The 19,942-nt window shown below is 39.7% G+C and overlaps 1 protein-coding gene across 2 annotated transcripts in view; it reads left to right on the top strand.

The window, feature by feature from the left end:
- lrfn2b (leucine rich repeat and fibronectin type III domain containing 2b) overlaps nucleotides 1-19,545 on the top strand; it is a 97,939-nt gene extending 78,394 nt beyond the window's left edge. Inside the window, exons 3-5 of one of the 2 annotated variants that reach the window (XM_048208398.1) lie at nucleotides 7,066-8,462; nucleotides 14,565-14,730; nucleotides 14,957-15,244. In XM_048208398.1, coding sequence (XP_048064355.1) covers nucleotides 7,087-8,462; nucleotides 14,565-14,697 — 1,509 coding nt within the window. In that variant the 5' untranslated portion in view covers nucleotides 7,066-7,086 and the 3' untranslated portion in view covers nucleotides 14,698-14,730; nucleotides 14,957-15,244. Of the gene's footprint in view, nucleotides 1-7,065; nucleotides 8,463-14,564; nucleotides 14,731-14,956; nucleotides 15,245-18,439 lie in introns of those variants that run through there. The other variant, XM_048208397.1, reaches the window with a different exon arrangement.
- Nucleotides 19,546-19,942: the final 397 nt, after the last annotated feature.

Here is a 19,942-nt window from a genome sequence, read left to right on the forward strand (position 1 = left end):
GAGTTTAAAGGGGCTTATCCTACACTCTTGGGGCATATAAGCCCACTTATCATGTTAGTCATGGTTTCTGTGTGTGGCTTCATGAAAGGCTGATTTGACTGAAAGTGAAGAAGGTAGCAAGCGAGAGAGAGGGATGTTTTCTCCTTATACACCTGAATCAACTGATTGTTGCCTGGAAAACGGGTACAAAAGATTATTTGTTACAGCTAACAAGGAAGGATTTCGCAGACCTTTTCTGTTTTTTGCATTTTGTGGTGATTTTTTTCTCAAAAATTAGGGTGATATTTGCAGGACATTTTAGGTGAATGTGATTTCACCAAGTAGGACATGTTCCTGGAGGCAGATGTGAAAGCACTCCAAAGGCTAATGTGTCAAACGGGGCTTTTATTGTGTTCGGCCTCATCCCCAGGCAGACCCCGAGGGCTGATAATTTAAATAATTCAAATAATTCACAGCAGCATCTCAGCAACTCTCTTTGCGGTTCATCTCATTTATGCTCTTGCCAGCCCTGTACAGGCACACTATCCCCAAAATATGCATGATGTTTTAATTCGTGAAAATGAAGAGGACATACCTATCTGGCAATGATGAATAAATTAAAGATAATTCTTGTTCAGATTTCTTAAGTTAGCTAGGGTTTAGAAGATTGAGTTGTGTTTGCAGTTGTTAATGTGGGCTGAAATGCAGTAGGTTGAAATGCAACACTGGCGTTCAAAACTAATGTGCTCCCAGGAATCAATTCACAGTTTTGATGTCACACCCGTATACGAACACCCACCTGGAGGGCAAAACAAGGCTTTCCTCCACTGCCCGCCAGGTTTGTACTAAGTACTAATGTAGTAAGACAGTGATATTAAAAGACCAAATTCAGTAATTCATGTGTCTTTTCTTTTCCACCTGTTTTTGTCTGACCCCGCTGACCCAATGAGCATTTTGCTGTCCCTTGGTCATGCTTTAACTTTTCAATTTCTAGTATTGCATTAGTATTGCGTCCTTCTCATGAGTATTTAATAATTTTTGACTTTTCAGTCTGAGTTAAATCTCTTTTTTGGCTCATTTTGCCAGTAAAAGAAAACTTGCCTAATAATTCTGCACACCTGAATATAAGGCATTTTTCATTTCCAGCCTTCATGAACAATTATATATCACTTATAAATGATTAAAAACAATATTAATAGTAGTTATTAAGATTGATGTGGATTGGAATTGGTAAAATGTGCTTGGGAAAAAAATATGATCAGAAAATCAACTTGCCTAATAATTCTGCACTCCCTGTACAGCTTATGCTATGTACAGGCAAGCAGATGAACCCAGAATATAAATGCAATGCGCATTTTCTTGTTAATCGCTTTTCCATTGAAAACCATTATAAAGAAAACAAACATTTTGCGTGTTGTGTTCATATTCTGAACTCATCTGTTCGGCTGTATGTAGTATGCATCATCAATAAGGTATATACTGAATTTGATATTATTTGATACATTGAAGGTGCCCTAGAATTAAAAATTGAATTTATCTTGGCATAGTTAAATAACAAGAGTTCAGTACATGGAAATGACATACAGTCTCAAACTCCATTGTTTCCTCCTTCTTATATAAATCTCATTTGTTTAAAAGACCTCTGAAGAACAGGCAAATCTCAACATAACACTGACTGTTACGTAACGGTCGGGATCATTAATATGTACGACCCCAATATTTGCATATGCCAGCCCATGTTCAAGGCATTACACAAGGGCAGCCAGTATTAATGTCTGGATGTGCACAGCTGAATCATCAGACTAAGTAAGCAAGCAAGGACAATAGCGAAAAATGGCAAATGGAGCTGACATGATCCATGATATCATGATATTTTTTGTGATATTTGTAAATTGTCTTTCTAAATGTCTCGTTAGCATGTTGCTAATGTACTGTTAGATGTGGTTAAAGTTACCCTCGTTTCTTACTGTATTCACGGAGACAAGAGCCGTCGTTATTTTCATTTTTAAACACTTGCAGTCTGTATAATTCATAAACACAACTTCATTCTTTATAAATCTCTCCAACAGTGTGTAATGTTAGCTTTAGCCACGGAGCACTATCAAACTCATTCAGAATCAAATGTAAACATCCAAATAAATACAATACTCACATAATCTGATGTATGCATGCAGTATGCATGACAAACACTTTTTAAAGATCCATTTTGAGGGTTATATTAGCTGTGTGAACTTTGTTTATGCAATGATAAAGTCGAGAGCTCGGGAGGGGGCGGAGAGCGCGAGCAATTAAAGGGGCCGCAGCCCGAATCGGCGCATTTCTAATTATGCCCCAAAATAGGCAGTTAAAAAAATGTATTAAAAAAATCTATGGGGTATTTTGAGCTGAAACTTCACAGACACATTCAGGGGACACCTAGGACTTATATTACATCTTGTGAAAAAAAAACGTTCGATGGCACCTTTAAGGCTTTTTAAGTGTTTTTCACATCAAGCACTTTAGGATGTCCTGCTGTTTTTAGTGATTGAGCTTCTGCAGCAGGTGCTGTCTATGGATCACAAGTGCCCAACATTTCCATTTTGTTCACGTATTTTTGTTTTTCTTCTTTTGAGAGGTGATCTAAATATTCATGGCTTGAAACGGATGGAAAAACTGACAGGCCTGTGCTGCAGTTCTGCGGATGTTTTGCCCTCCAGGTCCCCACAGCAGTCACATGACTGAAAACTATGTTAATTAACATTAACTTACAATGAAAATACTTTTTAGTTCACGATACTTAATGAATTAACTAATGTTAACAAATGTTAGTGTTTCTTTCATCTACTTGTTCTGTGTTTTGATAAATCTTGTTCTTAATTGTAAGTGCATTACCCGTTTCACTTACATTTGCTAGTACTTATATTTAAGTTATAACAAACATTTTATATTTGTTATGTTATATTGTTTATAATTATACTAAATATTGTTAGTAAACAAATTAGATTACTAAACTAAAAAAAGTGTAAAATAAGATTAAAAAACTCCATGTGCAGTAGCATTAAGTAAGAATGAACAAGGAGCATTAATCTGTCAGATGGGCCCATGCATTTATTTTGTCGTGGGCCTCCACATAATCTGGTTTAGATCTGTTTACTGCTGATGATGTAATGAGGCTGCTGTTAAGCACTGACAGCTCTCTGCTGCTTTGACAACACACGGGTCTGAGATGCATTGTAGAGATGGATCTCAGTGTGATTTCACATTAAATGCCAAGTGTAAATGTCCCCAAAATGCATCACTGAAACCACATTTGGAGGGTGTCTGAGATAAATTACCCCCACTTTTAAATGCAGCATGTGTTTTGAATGATCTGTCAATGTGTTTATAATAAGGAAGTGATGAGTCACATAGAGTAAGTGCTTTCGAATCTCTCCTCCTGCATTGGAGACACGTTGGAATAAGTTTAAATTCAATCCAGCTAAAAATATCTGGATACCAACATATGTTAATTCCAGATATACTGTAAAGGGGACCTGCTTCTGATCAACCTGGGACCATCATGCATATATCTGCACTACTATATCTGCTTTAGTACTGTCCTGAATAAGATTTTTACATGTAGTCCACAACACAAAATAATAACTGAATTTATAAAAATGACCTTGAGAGTTTACATAACCTCAAATCTTAATACTCTGTGTGGTTACCTGGATGATCAACGACTGTTTCTATGTTTTGTGATAGTTGTTCACGAGTCCCTTCTTTGTCCTGAGCATTTAAACTGTCCAGTGATCTTCAGAAAAGTCCTTTAGGTTCTGCAAATTATTTTGTTTTCCAGCATCTTCTGCATATTTGAACCCTTTCCAGCTGTGACTATATGCTTTTGACAGTTGAGTTGAGGACAGTTGAGTGACTCAAACACAAATATGAGTATACAGTCATTTCTATAGCAATTAATTGTCAGCAGTGGTCATGGTCAGACTCCAGACATTCTGGTTTTCTCTTTATTCCTTCAATTTTATCTTCTTTCTTCTGCTAAGCATGTGATTTGTTGTGCAGTTTGCACTATTGACCCCAATTAGGACCATCCCATTAACTGAAGTCTTAAGCATCCTCTGCTTTTTAGATTTTAATTAGGGAAAATCCTCCTCCCAGACTCTCTGTGTCTCTCTGTCATGGTCTGAAGGTGATGAGGCCTGTGCACAGACAAATGTCTCATTTCTAGCCAAGCATGTTAATGAGCTTGCAGGGGAATAAAATGTGTAATATTCCTCCAGTGAAGTAAGAACCCGTAACGATAATGTTAGTTAGCTTCACACTGGTTCTCCAGAGGCCATTGCCCCTGACAACCCATCAATGTCATGGTCTCAGCAGAGGCAGATACTCATGACCTCCCAATCCTACACAGCTTGTATGAAACACATTGCATGCATAGAAATTCACATATAAACATTGATAAGCGAACATGAGCTTAAGCTCAACCATACTTGCTTGATGCGTGAGAACAAACCACATTGGTTCTTGTGGAAGCTCAAACGTGCTGCGTAACATGAGAATGAATCTCATTGGTAAAAATAACTGTTTGCAACATATTAACTTATTCTGCAAGTGAAAGCTGATTTAAAAGGTCATTAAATGTCACATACTCTGAACATTAAAAATTAAAGAGTTAAGATGACTTTCTGGTTCCTCACTCATTGACTGTCTGCCCTGGCTGTTACTCCACCACAATGATTTATTCTGCTGTGTGGTGTGTTGGGTCATGTCACTCTGATGGAGTGGTAAGGGGAAAACGTACTCCAAAAGGACATTATATTTGCTTCCTTAAAGACTGTGAAGGAAGATACAATGGCCCAATTCCAAATGGCACACTTCATGTGAACTTGATCTCATGTGGACATACCGTGGATGAGACTGTAGGGTGTCCTATATGTCATTTTAAGTTTCAGAAGGGTGATTTTTAAAGTTAAAATTTTGCCATGTTATGCCTTTATTAGATAGCAATGGGGAGGAGAGAGAAGGGGAACAGAACAGGCAAAAGACTTCAGGCTGGGACTGAATGCTCAACCCGGGTAACCTGATGCGCAGCTGTGCCATTTTTTTGGAGCGCTGGCCACAAGGCTATTGCTCCAACACGAGCTCCATCATTGTGGCTGCTATACATGCTTCTGCTGAGCCCATGATGGGGCGATCTCCAGAGCAGACTTCTGCCCAACAGTCAAAGCTGTATTACATCACAAAAGTGTGGACTCCAAGTGAGATTGCAAGGGCTTAGAGTGCCATTTGGGACAGAGCCAATCTCTTCCCTAGGTGCTCCATGCCAGTATTTTTTCGCTTGTTTGTTTGTTATAACAACAAATATACATTGTAGTTGATGTTGCCTAGTGAAATCAGTATCTTTAGATGCAAATATTTGTTCAGACACTTCACACATCCTGTGTCTGCCACAGTCACGGCTTTGTGCATTCACACTGCATGTGTGAGCAGCCCCACGCTGTGGCACAAAAAGTAGAACTCTGCCTTCGAGCCTATTTTTGCAGAGCGTCACGTGCAACTCAGCAGAAAACACTCTGAAAATGCACTATAGGCTTTTTTGAAGCAACATGCAATACAGAAGTGAAGTTAATTGTTCAAACAAGTACATCTGCATGTTCTACACCTAGTGACAAACCTTTGATGAAAACTTTTCAGTGGATTAAGATCATGCACTTTGGCCTTTGGTTCTATGTAGATTAATTATCATTTGGATGAAAATGTGGCACTCCTCATTTAAATTAGATTTCATGATGATCAAGTTGTAATTATTCTCATTAGCTCACTCCTTACAAGCATTTTTTTATTCATGGCCACTGAAATATTCAGTGTGGTTGAACAGAAATCACTTTATTTTCTGTACACAACAGAACACAACAGAAATGCTGTCAGTTGAAAGCACAACATTAACTTGCTGTTGAAACCATAGAGCTGCACCCTGTGCTGCCAGACACAAGACAGGCCTTACTATCTCTCACAGCTCCGGACTGATCCATTTCATCGCATCCCGCATCTTGCATCCTGCACACTTGTAACATACATTATTAGGGATGTCCCGAGACAATTTCAAGGATCCAGTCATTTTTTTAACCGATCGGTATCGGCTATCCTAAGCCTGATCCTTTATTTACAGCAGTATATAGCTTAGTTTTTTTGCTCTCACACAGGTGTTGTGCAGTAGGTGGCAGTATGCACCTTCTAGTGGGTTTGCCAACCTCCATTAAAAGGAAAAGAAGAAGCTCAAATGTGTGTGCATGATGCTCAAGAACCAATGAGGTCTGCTCTAGCGCATCACACATGCGTTCAAGCTTCCATGTTTAGCATACTTGATGCACACTTTTGTAACAAAACACTCAAAAGTAATTTATTTACTGCTTAATTTTATCTGCCGTCAGACTGTCTATCTTGCCATAACGTGTTGATATGGGTTACGTCTTGCTTCGGACTTGACTGACAGACTGGCATTCTGACACCTGTGAGATTCATGCTTTCCAACCTTATCTCCACTTTTTTTTTCTTTTTGTTGCAATTATTCTATATATTCATTAGTGTATATATATATATATAGAGAGAGAGAGAGAGAGAGAGAGTGAGTATCATAGATAGATAGATATCATTACTGTAGTAATTGTTACATTTGAATGACTCCATAGTGATGACTCCTTTTTTACATTTGAGCCCCTGAGAAACTCTGCACATTTCCTGTATACATTGGATTGATTTTAATAACTCTAATGTATTTGAAGTGTGCACCAAGCACTAGGGAAATACAAGTATCGGATTGGGACTTAATATCAGCAGATACTTAATATTCAATGACTCAGATCGGATCGAGACACAAAAAACCTAATCGGAATATCCCCACATATAATGCATAAGTACTTAATCTGCATTAGTGTGGTTACCAACAGCTGATCAGTATTCACTGAGTGAATCTAGAAACTTACTGCACATGCACAAGTCCTCTGTTGCTTCCTAACATCTGTCACAGTAACCTGATTCAAAGACAATGAAATCATAAATGATCCTCTGTTTGATGATACTGATTGTTGCTTGTGTATTCTTGTCCTCCAGGTCCCTTCATGTGAATCTACCATGGACCACATGCTCTGTCAGATGCTGGTCCTGGGTATGGCTGTAATGACTGCCCGTGCATGCCCCAAGTACTGTGTGTGCCAGAACCTGTCGGAGTCGCTTGGGACCCTGTGCCCGGCTAAAGGCCTTCTCTTCGTGCCACCTGATATAGATCGCAGCACAGTGGAGCTCCGGTTGGGGGGAAACTACATCCTTCGAATCACACAGCAGGACTTTGCCAACATGACAGACTTGGTGGACCTTACGCTCTCCCGCAACACAATCAGCTACATTCAGCCCTTTTCCTTTGGGGACCTGGAGACTCTCCGTTCTCTTCATATGGATAACAACCGTTTAGTGGAGTTGGGCCCAGATGACCTCCGAGGGATGGTCAGCCTGCAGCATCTCATCCTCAATAACAACCAACTGGGTCGCATCTCGGAGAGGGCGTTTGAAGACCTTGCAGGATCACTTGAGGATCTGGACTTGTCCTTCAACAACCTTCAGGCTCTGCCCTGGCATTCAGTCCGGAAGATGATCAACCTGCACCAGCTGAGCCTGGACCACAATTTGTTGGACTACATTCCCGAGGGGACCTTTGTGGATCTGGAGAGGCTGGCCCGCTTGGACCTCACCTCTAACCGGCTTCAGAAGCTTCCGCCGGATCCCATCTTTGCCAGAGCGCAGGATTCAGAGGTGATGGTCACACCGTTCGCCCCTCAGCTCTCACTCAGCATAGGAGGGAATCCGCTTCACTGCAACTGCGAATTGCTTTGGTTCCGGCGTCTGGAGCGAGATGATGACCTGGAGACTTGCGCCTCGCCTCCTGGCTTGAAGGGCCGCTACTTCTGGAATGTTCGGGAGGACGAGTTTTTGTGTGAGCAGCCACTGATTACTCAACACACCCATAGGATGCTTGTTCTGGAGGGGCAGAGCGCAAGTCTACGGTGCGAAGCCATCGGAGATCCCATCCCATCTATCCATTGGGTGACCCCTGACGATCGTTTGCTGGGCAACTCTTCCCGCACTGTGGTGTACCGCAATGGGACCCTGCAGATCCTAATAACCACTTCAAAGGACTATGGGACCTTCACCTGCATTGCAGCCAACCTGGCTGGTGAATCAACTGCTTCAGTGGAGCTGTCAATTATTCAGCTACCCCACATAACCAATGGCACAGGCCAGGCATCACAACCCAAGTCCCGTCTGTCAGACATTACAGGGAGCTCAAGGACCAATAAAGGTGCTCCCAAGAGCAAGCCAGAGAAAGCAGTGTCCGTGTCTGAGGTGACTGCTGTGTCTGCCTTGGTCAGTTGGTCCATCAGCAAGACCGCTCCCAAAGTGAAAATGTACCAGCTACAGTACAACTGCTCAGATGATGAGGTCCTTATCTACAGGTATGAAGCAGATTGTCTTCTTTCACATTTCCAGGGCTGTGACAGAAATACTGATACCAGAGAAAGATAAGTTGTGATTTAACGATCCAACTGCTTGTTGGTCTGTTTTGAGTGGGTCACAGAGTATGTGGTCAAAGAAACAACAACAAAAACGTAATTCTTAATGTTTTACTGATGTGAGACTTATTTTGAAAGATGTGCGTGAAAGCTGTTGACTCTTCTGTCAGATGCAGTTTAAAGCCCCCCTGAAATCAAAATTTAGGCTATGGCTTGAATATGTTAGTCTTAAGGTTATGCATAAGCTGGTGTGTTCCAAAACAATGACAAAATTCGCATTTAGGAGATTCAAAACTTACAGTCTCTCGCTTTCGCTAAAATGGATCATGGATTTTCATGATATCACAGTGGACTTCAGCTTCTCATAAGATCTTCTATCCAATCAAATGCTCTCTAGAATCTAAAGCGTCCCATACCCTACATTATAAATAGACGCTGAAGCTGCTGCTGAATCGGTCACTTGTTCACACATTTACTATTTTCTACATGGTGAATGGCACATAGTGCACTATATAGGGGATAGGAACGATTAAGACAGTGTAAATATGCTTTACATTGAGGCTAAGGAAGTCTTGTTTCATGTTATTGTAATGCGAACCACAGCACACACAGTTTGCTCATATCTGCGAGTTGCCGCAGACCAAAAAAACATATTGGACCCATTTGAATTCTGCACAGAATGCTATATTTTAAAGCGATATGGAGGAGATTAGAAGGAGAACCTGTTAGAGATTAAAAGGAAGCTGTGATATAAGTGGAATACTACTGGCTATTTTTAAAAAGGGGAGGAGCTGTTTGATATGTTCCACCCTCTCTTCCTGTTTTATATCAACACATTGAATAATGCTGTGCGTTCCAAGGCACTTTAAAGCAGCTAAGCGATCATTAGATTTAATCGCCATTGGCAGCGTGATTTACTGTAATGCTTTTTTTCCCCTCAGTTAGTCAGAACAAAAGTGGCAGACATGTTACTTACTTGTTCAGATGACATTCTCCAGTGAAAATTCTTATTTTGGTCATACTTCCAAGACTACAATCTGTAATCACAGATTGTAGTCTTGGACACAGCAAACATTAGATTCATCTGTGCTGAGGAGACGCACGTAAAGATAATAATTCTGCAAACAACTGCAATTGCAGGTTTCAAACAGAGGCAAAGTAAATTACAAACATGCAGTGTAGTTATGTTGTTAATTATTAAGTCATGACATTACCAAAAAGTACCAATAAATTACGTAACTGGTACGTCATGTATTAGCTGGAAGGTATGATCTTCATCAGGATCAGTGTTCATGTTTTATTAACAGTTCATGTTATTATTGTGTATTTACCATGGTAAGTTTCTATAAAATTAAAGGTGTACTATGTAACTTTTTTGCTAAAAAAATTACAAAATTTATATAATAAGAAAGTACAATATAAATAGATTGTATTTTTTTGAATGAATTAGAGTTAGAGAGAGAGAGATTGTATCTGTGTAAAAAAAAATGGCGATGCTTCAAACCTCATTGAAATATAGTGTAGCGTTTCATAGGGCTGCAACAATAAATCAATGAATAGATTCTGAGATTTTCCAAATGCATTGCAATTCTCTCTCGAATCGATTCTGAGCTTAGTTTTTAACAGCAGATGGCACTCTAGGCTAGTTTTTAACCGCACACTCAAATGCACAAGAAGAAGAGCGCTTGTGCGTTCACTGAGTCTGACAATGTTTTTGCACCTCAGATTGCTTTTATGATGCGAGATTAATGTAAACAGCCCACTGCAAACACCCTTGTAATTCGCTTCAACCTTTTCAAACTTAATGAATGATTACTTTATAGAAGGTTCTAGTGGTGTGTGTAAGGAATTGGAAGCAAGCAGAGTACAGCTGTTTCTAAAGCACGCAGTGCCATCTGCTGTTAAAAACTAAGCTCAGAATCAATTCCAGAGAGCATGCATTTGTAAAATCTCAGAATCAGTACAGAATCATTTCTCAATTTGCGATGCATCGATTTATTTTCCCAACCCTAGCATCTCAGTAGTGAAGCTATTTTAGTAATAAAAGTCGTGGGGCAGCTTTGACAACAGTTTTTTGTGCTCCTTAATGTTTCTGTGTGTGCACTGCACGATCTCTGATCACTGTGTGAGTGACTGTCTGTATGTGTGTGCATGCGCTTCAGTGAAGCCGTGCAGTGATGAAGCGAATTATGTCATTGCTTTATGGATGCGGGTCCCTATCCACCCGGGCCCATAGGCACATTCATACTCTGAATAACTAGACTCTACGCCACTGGATCCCAATATCTCTGGGATTTAACCATATTGGGCCCTAAAAAAATTAAGATTCCAAAAGAAACATTTCTTAGGAACCCAAATCTAAAAGGATACTGAGATTGTGATCATTAACTCCCTGAGGTCTGAAAACGCGCCGGCGCGTTTTGCAGGATTTTTTTCACATTGCAGCAAAACAGACTTAAAATACTCTGTGATTTTTTGTCATAGAGACATAAGTAATATATCAATTGAAACTATAGAATGTCTTCTTTTATTTGTGTACACTCAGAGTAAAAACACAATGTTGTGCTTTTTGTAAAATAAAGAAAACTAACATGATGCGTGATCTCTCCTCTCCCTCTGAACGAAGTCCAATCTGATAGTTCTCAGAAAATGAACTGTAACTTATGAATACTAATGACAAAAAAAAAATGACACTAACGTCTAAAGAAACGTTGAAATGTCAGGTTTTAAATCGTGCAAGTCAAATCAAAAACAAACATTCTGTGTTTATGTAATCTGTATGAAAAGAGAGCCATGTCAGAAGTCTGTGATTCAGCTCATTATCCGCTAATGCGGCCACGCCCACGGAGTCAGCGCTATTCAGATGCAAATTCAGAGGCAATACATGCATTCATCGTCTCAATCGTGTATTTATTGTCTTGAAAAGTGTTTATTTGGATGTTAAAGCAATGGTTAGCGATCTCTAGAAGACATGCCGTTAGTTCCTAGTTCCTCTTCTTCTTTAGAATAATTTGTGGACTAAATGTGCACAGAGAGCGCCCTCCGGCTGCAAGTATGAATTAAAAACACCATTCCTGAAATGTCCTCTTCTTCTTTAGAATAATTTGTGGACTAAAGGTGTACAGAGAGCGCCCTCCGGCTGCAAGTATGAATTAAAAACACAGTATCCAGCACTCATAGTGATGACAATAAATATTACTTCTCAGTATAGAAATTGACATAAATATATAAGAATCCATCAATATTTCTCCAAATGTGCTTGCTTTTAAGCTAAAAGCCTATATGAAATGCCATAGAGGTAACATAATTGTTCAGACACTTTGCATCACAGAAATACATTATATTTTAAAGAATATAATAGAATACCATTATTTTAAATTGTAATAATATTTCACAGTATTGCTGTTTATGATGAGCTGAGACATTATTACAGAGGGTTTTTTTCACAGCCTACCTGACTGAAAGGCCTCATTAATATGCAAGTCATTTCAGGTCATTATTATGTGATTCTTTTGTCTTCTCGGGTGTAAATGGCCCATTATTCATGCAGATTCACGCCTCCACGCATACTGTGTTTCTTGACAAAAAGTGTCTTACAAAAACTAAATCAATATATTGTTTTATATGAAGGAGTAGGCAGCATAATTTTTACATAATTCTGAAGCAAAAACTCTAGTCTACAACCTCCAATACCCAAAAGTCTTGTGAACACAGATTTAATATTACTTTTTTTGGCCTTATTTCAGTGACTTAAGTTTTTTGTTTTTTCAATAACCACACATAAACATTATTCCTTCAAAAATACAAACATGTACATACATGTTCCTCACATATTATGGTAGCCTAGTTTGTGCTAAATACAGTGTAATGACACTTTTGTCATTTATATGTTTATGAACAACTGAAAAAAGCACAAATGTCAGGGCATGTCAAAACTTCTCCAAGCCCCAAATCAGCCTCAGACTCCAGAGGGTTAATACTTCTAGAGTTACAGGCACACAAACATATTTATTATGGTACTCAGACAGGAACGTTATATGTAGTTGTTTTGTTAAAGGAAGACAAGATACATTTTTAGTTTCAACACAAATTGTTCTTTAGACATTCCTCTTTGAAAGAAAAACAGCTGGATGGAAAGTGACCCACGCTTGTTTTTCAAACCCTGAAAATGTGTACAAATTAACAATTTACTCATGGAGCCACAATGACATCCCCATATCTCTAGAAATGAACAATATAGGGCCTTAAATATGGTTGCCAAAAGAAAAGCTTGTTAAGAACCAGAATCTAAAAGTATATTAAGATATCTTTAATATTTCTTGAGTTATAGGAATGCAAACTTTAGGGAAAAAACACAAGAAGTGCTTTTTCCTATTTTTGAACTGTCACCGTTGGCATATAATGCAACAAAGACTGCTTAAGTCAACAGATTTTACTAATAGACCTACCAATCTCTGTGTAAAAATAAAACATGATGACACGAAAGGACCCTACATTATTTTCACTTTGTGTTATGTTCTATATTTTTTATGACTGTGGTGGCTCAGACCAACTTACTTACTTTATTGTATTACCTAAACACAGTCTGGGACTGCTATTTAATAGCCTTATACTGTTTATTCATCAGGGTTAGTGTGCAAATACTGTCAGATATATCAAGTGCTGGGTGATGTGTTTTGTAGTTTAAACAGCAAACTGTACCCTGGATAGTTTATATAGCATACGTTTGTAAACTGTAGTTATCTGCAGGGATTCACCCTTTATCCTTCACTATGTCCGCTTGACTCATACAATACATAGACAAACAACATGCGACCTCTACTGATCATCTGATCACTTACTCAAAAAGCTTCCCTTCCCTTCTGTCACAGTCATTCTCGTTATGTCTAATTGATTATTCTCTTTATTCACAATCTAAGGGGATTCTGAGACTCCATGTGTGAATAGTATGTCAATCCTCTGCTTTTTGATGAGGTAATAGTACATTATAGCAGCTGCTAGAGTGCACTTTCAGAAAGGGAATCCAGACAGAGGGAAAATCAAATTACTGAAGCCATTCACTCATGAATACCTGAAGAAACTGCTCTGCTCAGCTCATGGGCAGCAATTCTGTGTGGCGTCTTTATCAGAGGCGTCCGTGTTGTGCCGGTGTGAGAAAATACATTACTGACTCGTTTCTTCATAATGGCTCGATGGCTCAGCAGCAAACTGAGTAATAAACTCTCACCGTGGCTAAGATTACAGCGTCAAAACCAGCTGCAATGTGACAAGATTCCTAGAACAAACAATATTTCTATCTGCACTCAAAGTAAAAATGCAGTGCTATGCAACAGTCACAGCCTTAGACCCGTGAGGGTGAGATCTCTCAGTTTGCATGCTCTCTCACACTCATAAGAGTGAAACACAAGAAAACACACCTTGAGTTTTGATAAATTCTGTGATACTTCTCCAGATGGCATCCTTTTTTGTGATTTTCCTTGTGGAACTTGAAGGATGTCAACATTTGATGTTAGTGTACGTGAGGAGCGGGTCCAGTGAGTTTTTAGAGTAGGCAGGTCTACTGGAGCAACGCTGCATAAATTGAAAGAGATAGTTTGTGTCACTTGTAGTGTCTGTGTAAGCGAAGAGGCATCTTATTTTCCTCAGTGACCTCTTATGAACATCTCCCTCTCACAGATCTCTTATTCTAAGATCAAGCATTTCTGACCTATAATCACATTTGCTGATTCCTTGCACGTCAAATGAATGTCTGTTTCATCACGTCTCACTGCGATGTTAAGACGTCCTGTCAAGTTAAAGCTGAAGTGTGTCATTTCTGCATCACTGGTGTCACATGCAACTGCAAAAATAAGCATTGAGTGTTCATGCTGAGTGTCTGAGTGCTGTCTGCTGCTGGGCTGTTAAAGGTGCAGTAAGCGTTTGCTGAGAAATGCTGTTGAAAATTGAAACAAATAAACAATTTTGTGAATATTTGCTAGTTGTGTGTTCTATGTGTGTCCTGAGAAAAAACATTTTTGTTTTTGTGTGTATGTGTTTTTTACATAGTCCTGGCTGTGTGTATAGGAGAAAAAACAAAGTGCCACAACACTCTTGTAGCCATTCAGCAGAAGGGGGCGTGTCTGCTCATGATGAGATTTGTAGAAGGACTGTAGAAAGAAAGATGTTACTAAAGCCCTGAAAGGACCGAGGTTGTGTTGTCTCAGCTCCATACGTGAGTAACAGTGGTTTTTCTATGTTTCACAGAAGTAAGATATGCTGTTGTTGTTACTGAATCACAGCGGATTCATCCATATTGCACAAGCTGTCTGATGCACCAGCTGTTAGTCGTTGCATAGTGTTTCTTTTGGGTTAGAGGTGTGTTTGTTTGGGTTTTGTTTTCAAATATCAATAGTACTGTTTCTCAGAAATCACTTACTGTACCTTTAATCTCTGATCAGACACCAGCATGGACCCCTAAGAGCAGCCATGAGTCGCACGGCAGGAACAAACGTGAGGGATGTTTGCACTGAACGTGCGCTGCATGTGCTGCAGTGTTGTGTTTGCAGGGCAGCGGCTGTCTGGACGTAACAACCTGTTGAAACCAAATCTATATACAAATTAAATAAACCTGGCTTTGATATGTTTTTTGTTCAAGATTCTTTGAAAGTTCAAAAGAACATCTTTCTAAATGCCTGTACTGTCACTTTTGATAAATTTAATGCATCCATGCTGAATAAAAATATTTACTTTTTTCTCTCTTTTTTTTTCTTACCCCAAAAACTTTTCCATAAAAATGTGCTGCTTCATAACTTATTTCAACATTGATAATACTCATAAATGTTTCTTGAGCAGCAAATCAGCTTATTAGAACTATTTCTGAAGGATCATGTGACACTGAAGACTGGAGTAATGATGCTGAAAATTCAGCTTTGATCACAGGAATAAATTACACTTTACTATATATTCACATAGAAAACAGCTGGTTAACATTGGAATAATATTTCACTGTTTTTACTGTATTTTTGATCAAATAAATGCAGCCTTGAGCAGAAGAGAGTTATTTCAAAAACATTAAAAATCTTAATTATTCCATACGTCTGAGCGGTGTAGGAAGGTTGTGAGTCAGTTGTCAGTAGTGATGCATTGACTATGATTCCAGAGCTGCTGTTGAAGTGTCAGTGATGGGTTTGTCCTCTGCGTCACAGCAGTGATGCTCCATCCTTCAGTGCTTCATGTCCGCAGAAGAGCCTGTACCATCATCCTCTCACTGCAGCGACCCACAGATAAACTTATGCAGAAGTGAACGCTTTACAGCTTTTTGTCGTTATATATATATATATATATATATATATATATATATATATGTGTGTGTGTGTGTCAGTGATATCAGATTGCTTGGCCATCTGCTCATGGCAGCAGCACAGATGGGTTGAAGAAGTAAATTAGCCAATTATGGTTGGTTGGCTGTCAGCTTAGCATGGACAAACTCAAGTGAAGTTCAAGTGAACAAGTGAAGTCCACTAGTCCACACCAGTCATGTTTAGTGGACAAGTAATGGCATAAAATCGAGGCCAGTTTGTGGCTTATTGTAGTCAAAATAACCAAAATAATAAACATGAAAAAAAAAAAAAATCATTAAAACAACTGTCAGAAAATTAGAACAGAAAACACTAAAGAAATGAGCAATAACAGGGGCTGATTGTGGATATCAAACAAACAGTTTAATTTAAAAAAAGAAAGAAAGAAAGATTTTAGTACATAATTGATGCATGTAACATTGGCAAATCCAGTAACTAGTTCTTCCCTAAAAGTCTTCATTGTGTTGGACCAGTACTTACTGTCAATCGTACTTCTAATCTCATTCAGATATTTCCATCTTTGTGTGCAGTAAGCATCAGATAGCAGCTAATTTACTTCATGGGAAAAGAGCAAAAATAGTGCACTTGAGATATAGACGCTACATCACAGACGTCAAAAAAGAGTCTTGAAATCTGATCTGACACTTCAGACACATTTAAACAAAAATTCACATTTTAATTGGATTCCCAACTGTTGTTTTTTCATATTTCTGTGATATGTCAGATTCCAAGTGTTTCTTTTTCTTCAGAATTTTACGTGACACGTAAGTGTAAATTGTGCTGTAGCGTCTGCTGCTGTCTGAATTTTCATCTTCTCTTTCCCTGCTTTGCATAAGAAAGCATCTGCTAAATGAATAATGTGCCCTTCAAGTGGAGTCGGAAATATCGTAATTACCAGTTCCAAGCACAAGAAACACTGGGTGAACTCGTATTTACAAGTGGGAAACCCTTCATATTAGGTGATACACCAGTTAAAAGGGACATCTCTGTTTGAAACAAGGCAGAAACACTGATCTATAATACAGGTTACATATGTATAATCTATATAGAGAAATCAGTGGGCAGAAAGCAAGTCTGTAGCTAATTGTTTTAATCACTGAAATGTTTGGATCACATAATACCATGTAACATATGTGAATTAATATTTTTCATCATTTTGAATTCTGATGTAGTTATTTGGGTTTACTGTTTACTTTTCTCTACTACCACGTTGCGTTTCCAACTTGAATGTGTGATGTGTCATAATAACGAATGCCCGACTCTTGAGGTACAAGCTTCCCAAGCGCACTTCAATGAAGTTTGGTTTTGATGTTTTCTGTTTGATTCTATGAAAGTATTTATAATAATAGAATATAATAAAGGGTTAGTTCACCCCAAATGAAAAATCTGTCATTATTACTCACGTTCATGTCGTTCCAAAACAGTAAGACTTTCGTTCATCTTCGGAACACAAAAGATATTTTTAATGAAATCTGAGAAATTTTTCCTCCATTGACAGTCTACACAACCACTTTGATGCTTCAAAAAGTTCAAAAATAGATTATAAAACTGATCCATATTAATTTGCGTGGTTTAGTCCAAATTTTCTGAAGAAACACGATCACTTTATATGATGAACAGATTGAATTTAGGCTTTTATTCACGTATAAAGATTGATCAGCGAACATAAACAGAAGCTCAAACCTGCTTGATGCTCAAATGTGTAACGAATCATCACTCTGGCAGGGATCCATTTGCATGCTTTATTAATAACAATCGTAGTCGTACAGGCAGGGTCAGACAGGGGCAAACAGGTGTACAGGGAACAGGCAGAATCATAGTCAAAGAACAGGCAGGTAGTCAGGGCTGGCAGAAAACACTCACAGAGTCAGGCAAACAGGCAAGGGTCAGAGGTAGCAGCAGAGGGTAACAGCAGAATCAGCAACAGGTAATCAGACAGATAGATAACACTCAGTAATGTTCACCACGGCAAAACAAGACTTTGCGATCATGTGGAGTGTGAGTGGGTCTTAAATAGTCCAGGTAATGGGTAACAGCTGTGCAGTGATTAGTCCAAGGCACGGGCTTATGGGAAATGTAGTGTGAAAGAGTTAGTATTCTGGAGAAGGCTCCCTCCCATGACCAGAGGAGGGAACCACGGAGTTCGTCTCTGTGACAAAATGTGCTGCATAACACGAAAATGAACCTTATTAGTTTTCACACGTCAAGCGAACATGCTTTAGCTTCTGTTTACCACAACTAATGATGAATATTTATATGTGAATAAAACTGTTGATCATATAAAGCTCTCTTCAGAAAAATCAGGAGTAAACCACTCAATTTGTATGGATTAGTTTTACGATCTCTTTATGAACTTTTGAAGCGTCAAAGTGACAATGGAGGGACAGAAATCTCTCAGATTTCATCAAAATGATCTTCATTTGTGTTCCGAAGATGAACAAAAGTCTTACAGGTTTGGAACAACATGATTAGTAATTAATGACAGAATTTTCATTTTTGGGTGAACTAACCCTTTAATTCAGTCGATCACATGATGTTCTGATGTGAACTGTGTTTGATGCATTTGTCGTTGTGTGTTCGTAGGATGATTCCTTCCTCCAGTAAGGCCTTCCACGTCACCAACCTGGTATCTGGGACTCGCTACGACCTGTGTGTGCTTGCGGCCTGGGACGACACCGCCACCACGCTCACGGCCACCAACGTGGTGGGCTGCGTGCAGTTCTACACCAGGGACGACTACCCACAATGCCAGTCTCTACATGGACAACTGCTGGGCGGCACCATGATCCTGGTGGTGGGCGGCGTGATCGTGGCCACGCTGCTGGTGTTTATCGTGGTTCTGATGGTGCGCTATAAGGCAGGGGATAGCGGAGGGAGCAGTGAAGTCTCTGTCAGCAAGCTGAGCGACGTCAGTGAAACGTACTCTCAAACCAATGGAGGACGGCTGGGGCAGAACGGGGTGCCTCTGCTGATGCCCAAACCCAAAGTGACCCAGCAGGACAAAGTGGTCAAATTCAAGTCTGGTTCGCTCCAGAGCAGCTTGTCCTCCTCCTCCTCCTCCTCTTCCTCCTCAGGTTCAGTAGATACCACGTCCTACAGCCCCAACAGTGCCCTCGCCAACATTTTGAGGTCTGCGCCTCCCAAGCCCCGCAACAACTTAGACCAGCTTCTAGGGGCCTTCACGTCGCTGGACCTTCGGGGTCAGGCCAAAGAGCCGCAATTATCCGGAAGCCCTGCAAGCGCGGCTGCTGGTTCTGCTGCTACTTCAGCCCCAGCGGACCCTACTGACAAAGAGCCTCTGTTGGGCCGGACACTAGACTCACGGATTAGCAAGTTGCTCATGTTGCCTCTGGACTCCAAACCAAAGAGGAGCCATTCGTTCGACATGGGCGACTTCACGGTGTCCACGGCGCAGCAGCTGTGCTCGTATCCGCGGCGGTTCAGCAGCATCTGGACCAAACGCAGCCTGTCGGTGAACGGCATGCTGCTGCAGTGCGATGAGGAAGGAGACAGCAGCGGGAGCAAAGGCACCATGGAGAGCTCTGACTGGGTTATGGAGAGCACTGTATAGGGGCCGAAATACACACGTTATATACTCCATCCTGCATGACATGAATTTTTTTTTATTGTTATTGTTATTCGCCTTGCCATAACCAGAACAGGTAAAGAGTCAGCGGCATTCAGAGGGTGAATTCACAGAACAGTTACACGATCTAAAATGAAGTATTTCAGTGCAAAATAAACCCCTGCTAAATCTTGCGAATCACCTGCGGTCCAGTTTTCAGAACAAACATATAAAAAAGTAGGCTTATTTTAGATTACGCCTGAAAATTAAAGATAAGATAATCCTGAAAATTAAAGATAAGATTGAAAATTATCCTATGATTTACTCACCCTCAAGCCATCCTAGGTGTAAAAGGTGTATATCTTCTTTCAGACTAACACAATCCAAGATATATTTAAAAATATCCTGGCTCTTCCAAGCTTTATAATGGTTGTGAAGGGGGAAGGCACATTTTAAAGCCAAAAAAAAAAAAAATGCATCCATTCATCATAAAAATAATCCATACGGCTCCGGGAGATTCA

Source organism: Megalobrama amblycephala, linkage group LG11 (assembly GCF_018812025.1).
Source record: "Megalobrama amblycephala isolate DHTTF-2021 linkage group LG11, ASM1881202v1, whole genome shotgun sequence".
In the NCBI taxonomy this organism is placed as follows: Eukaryota; Metazoa; Chordata; class Actinopteri; order Cypriniformes; family Xenocyprididae; genus Megalobrama; species Megalobrama amblycephala.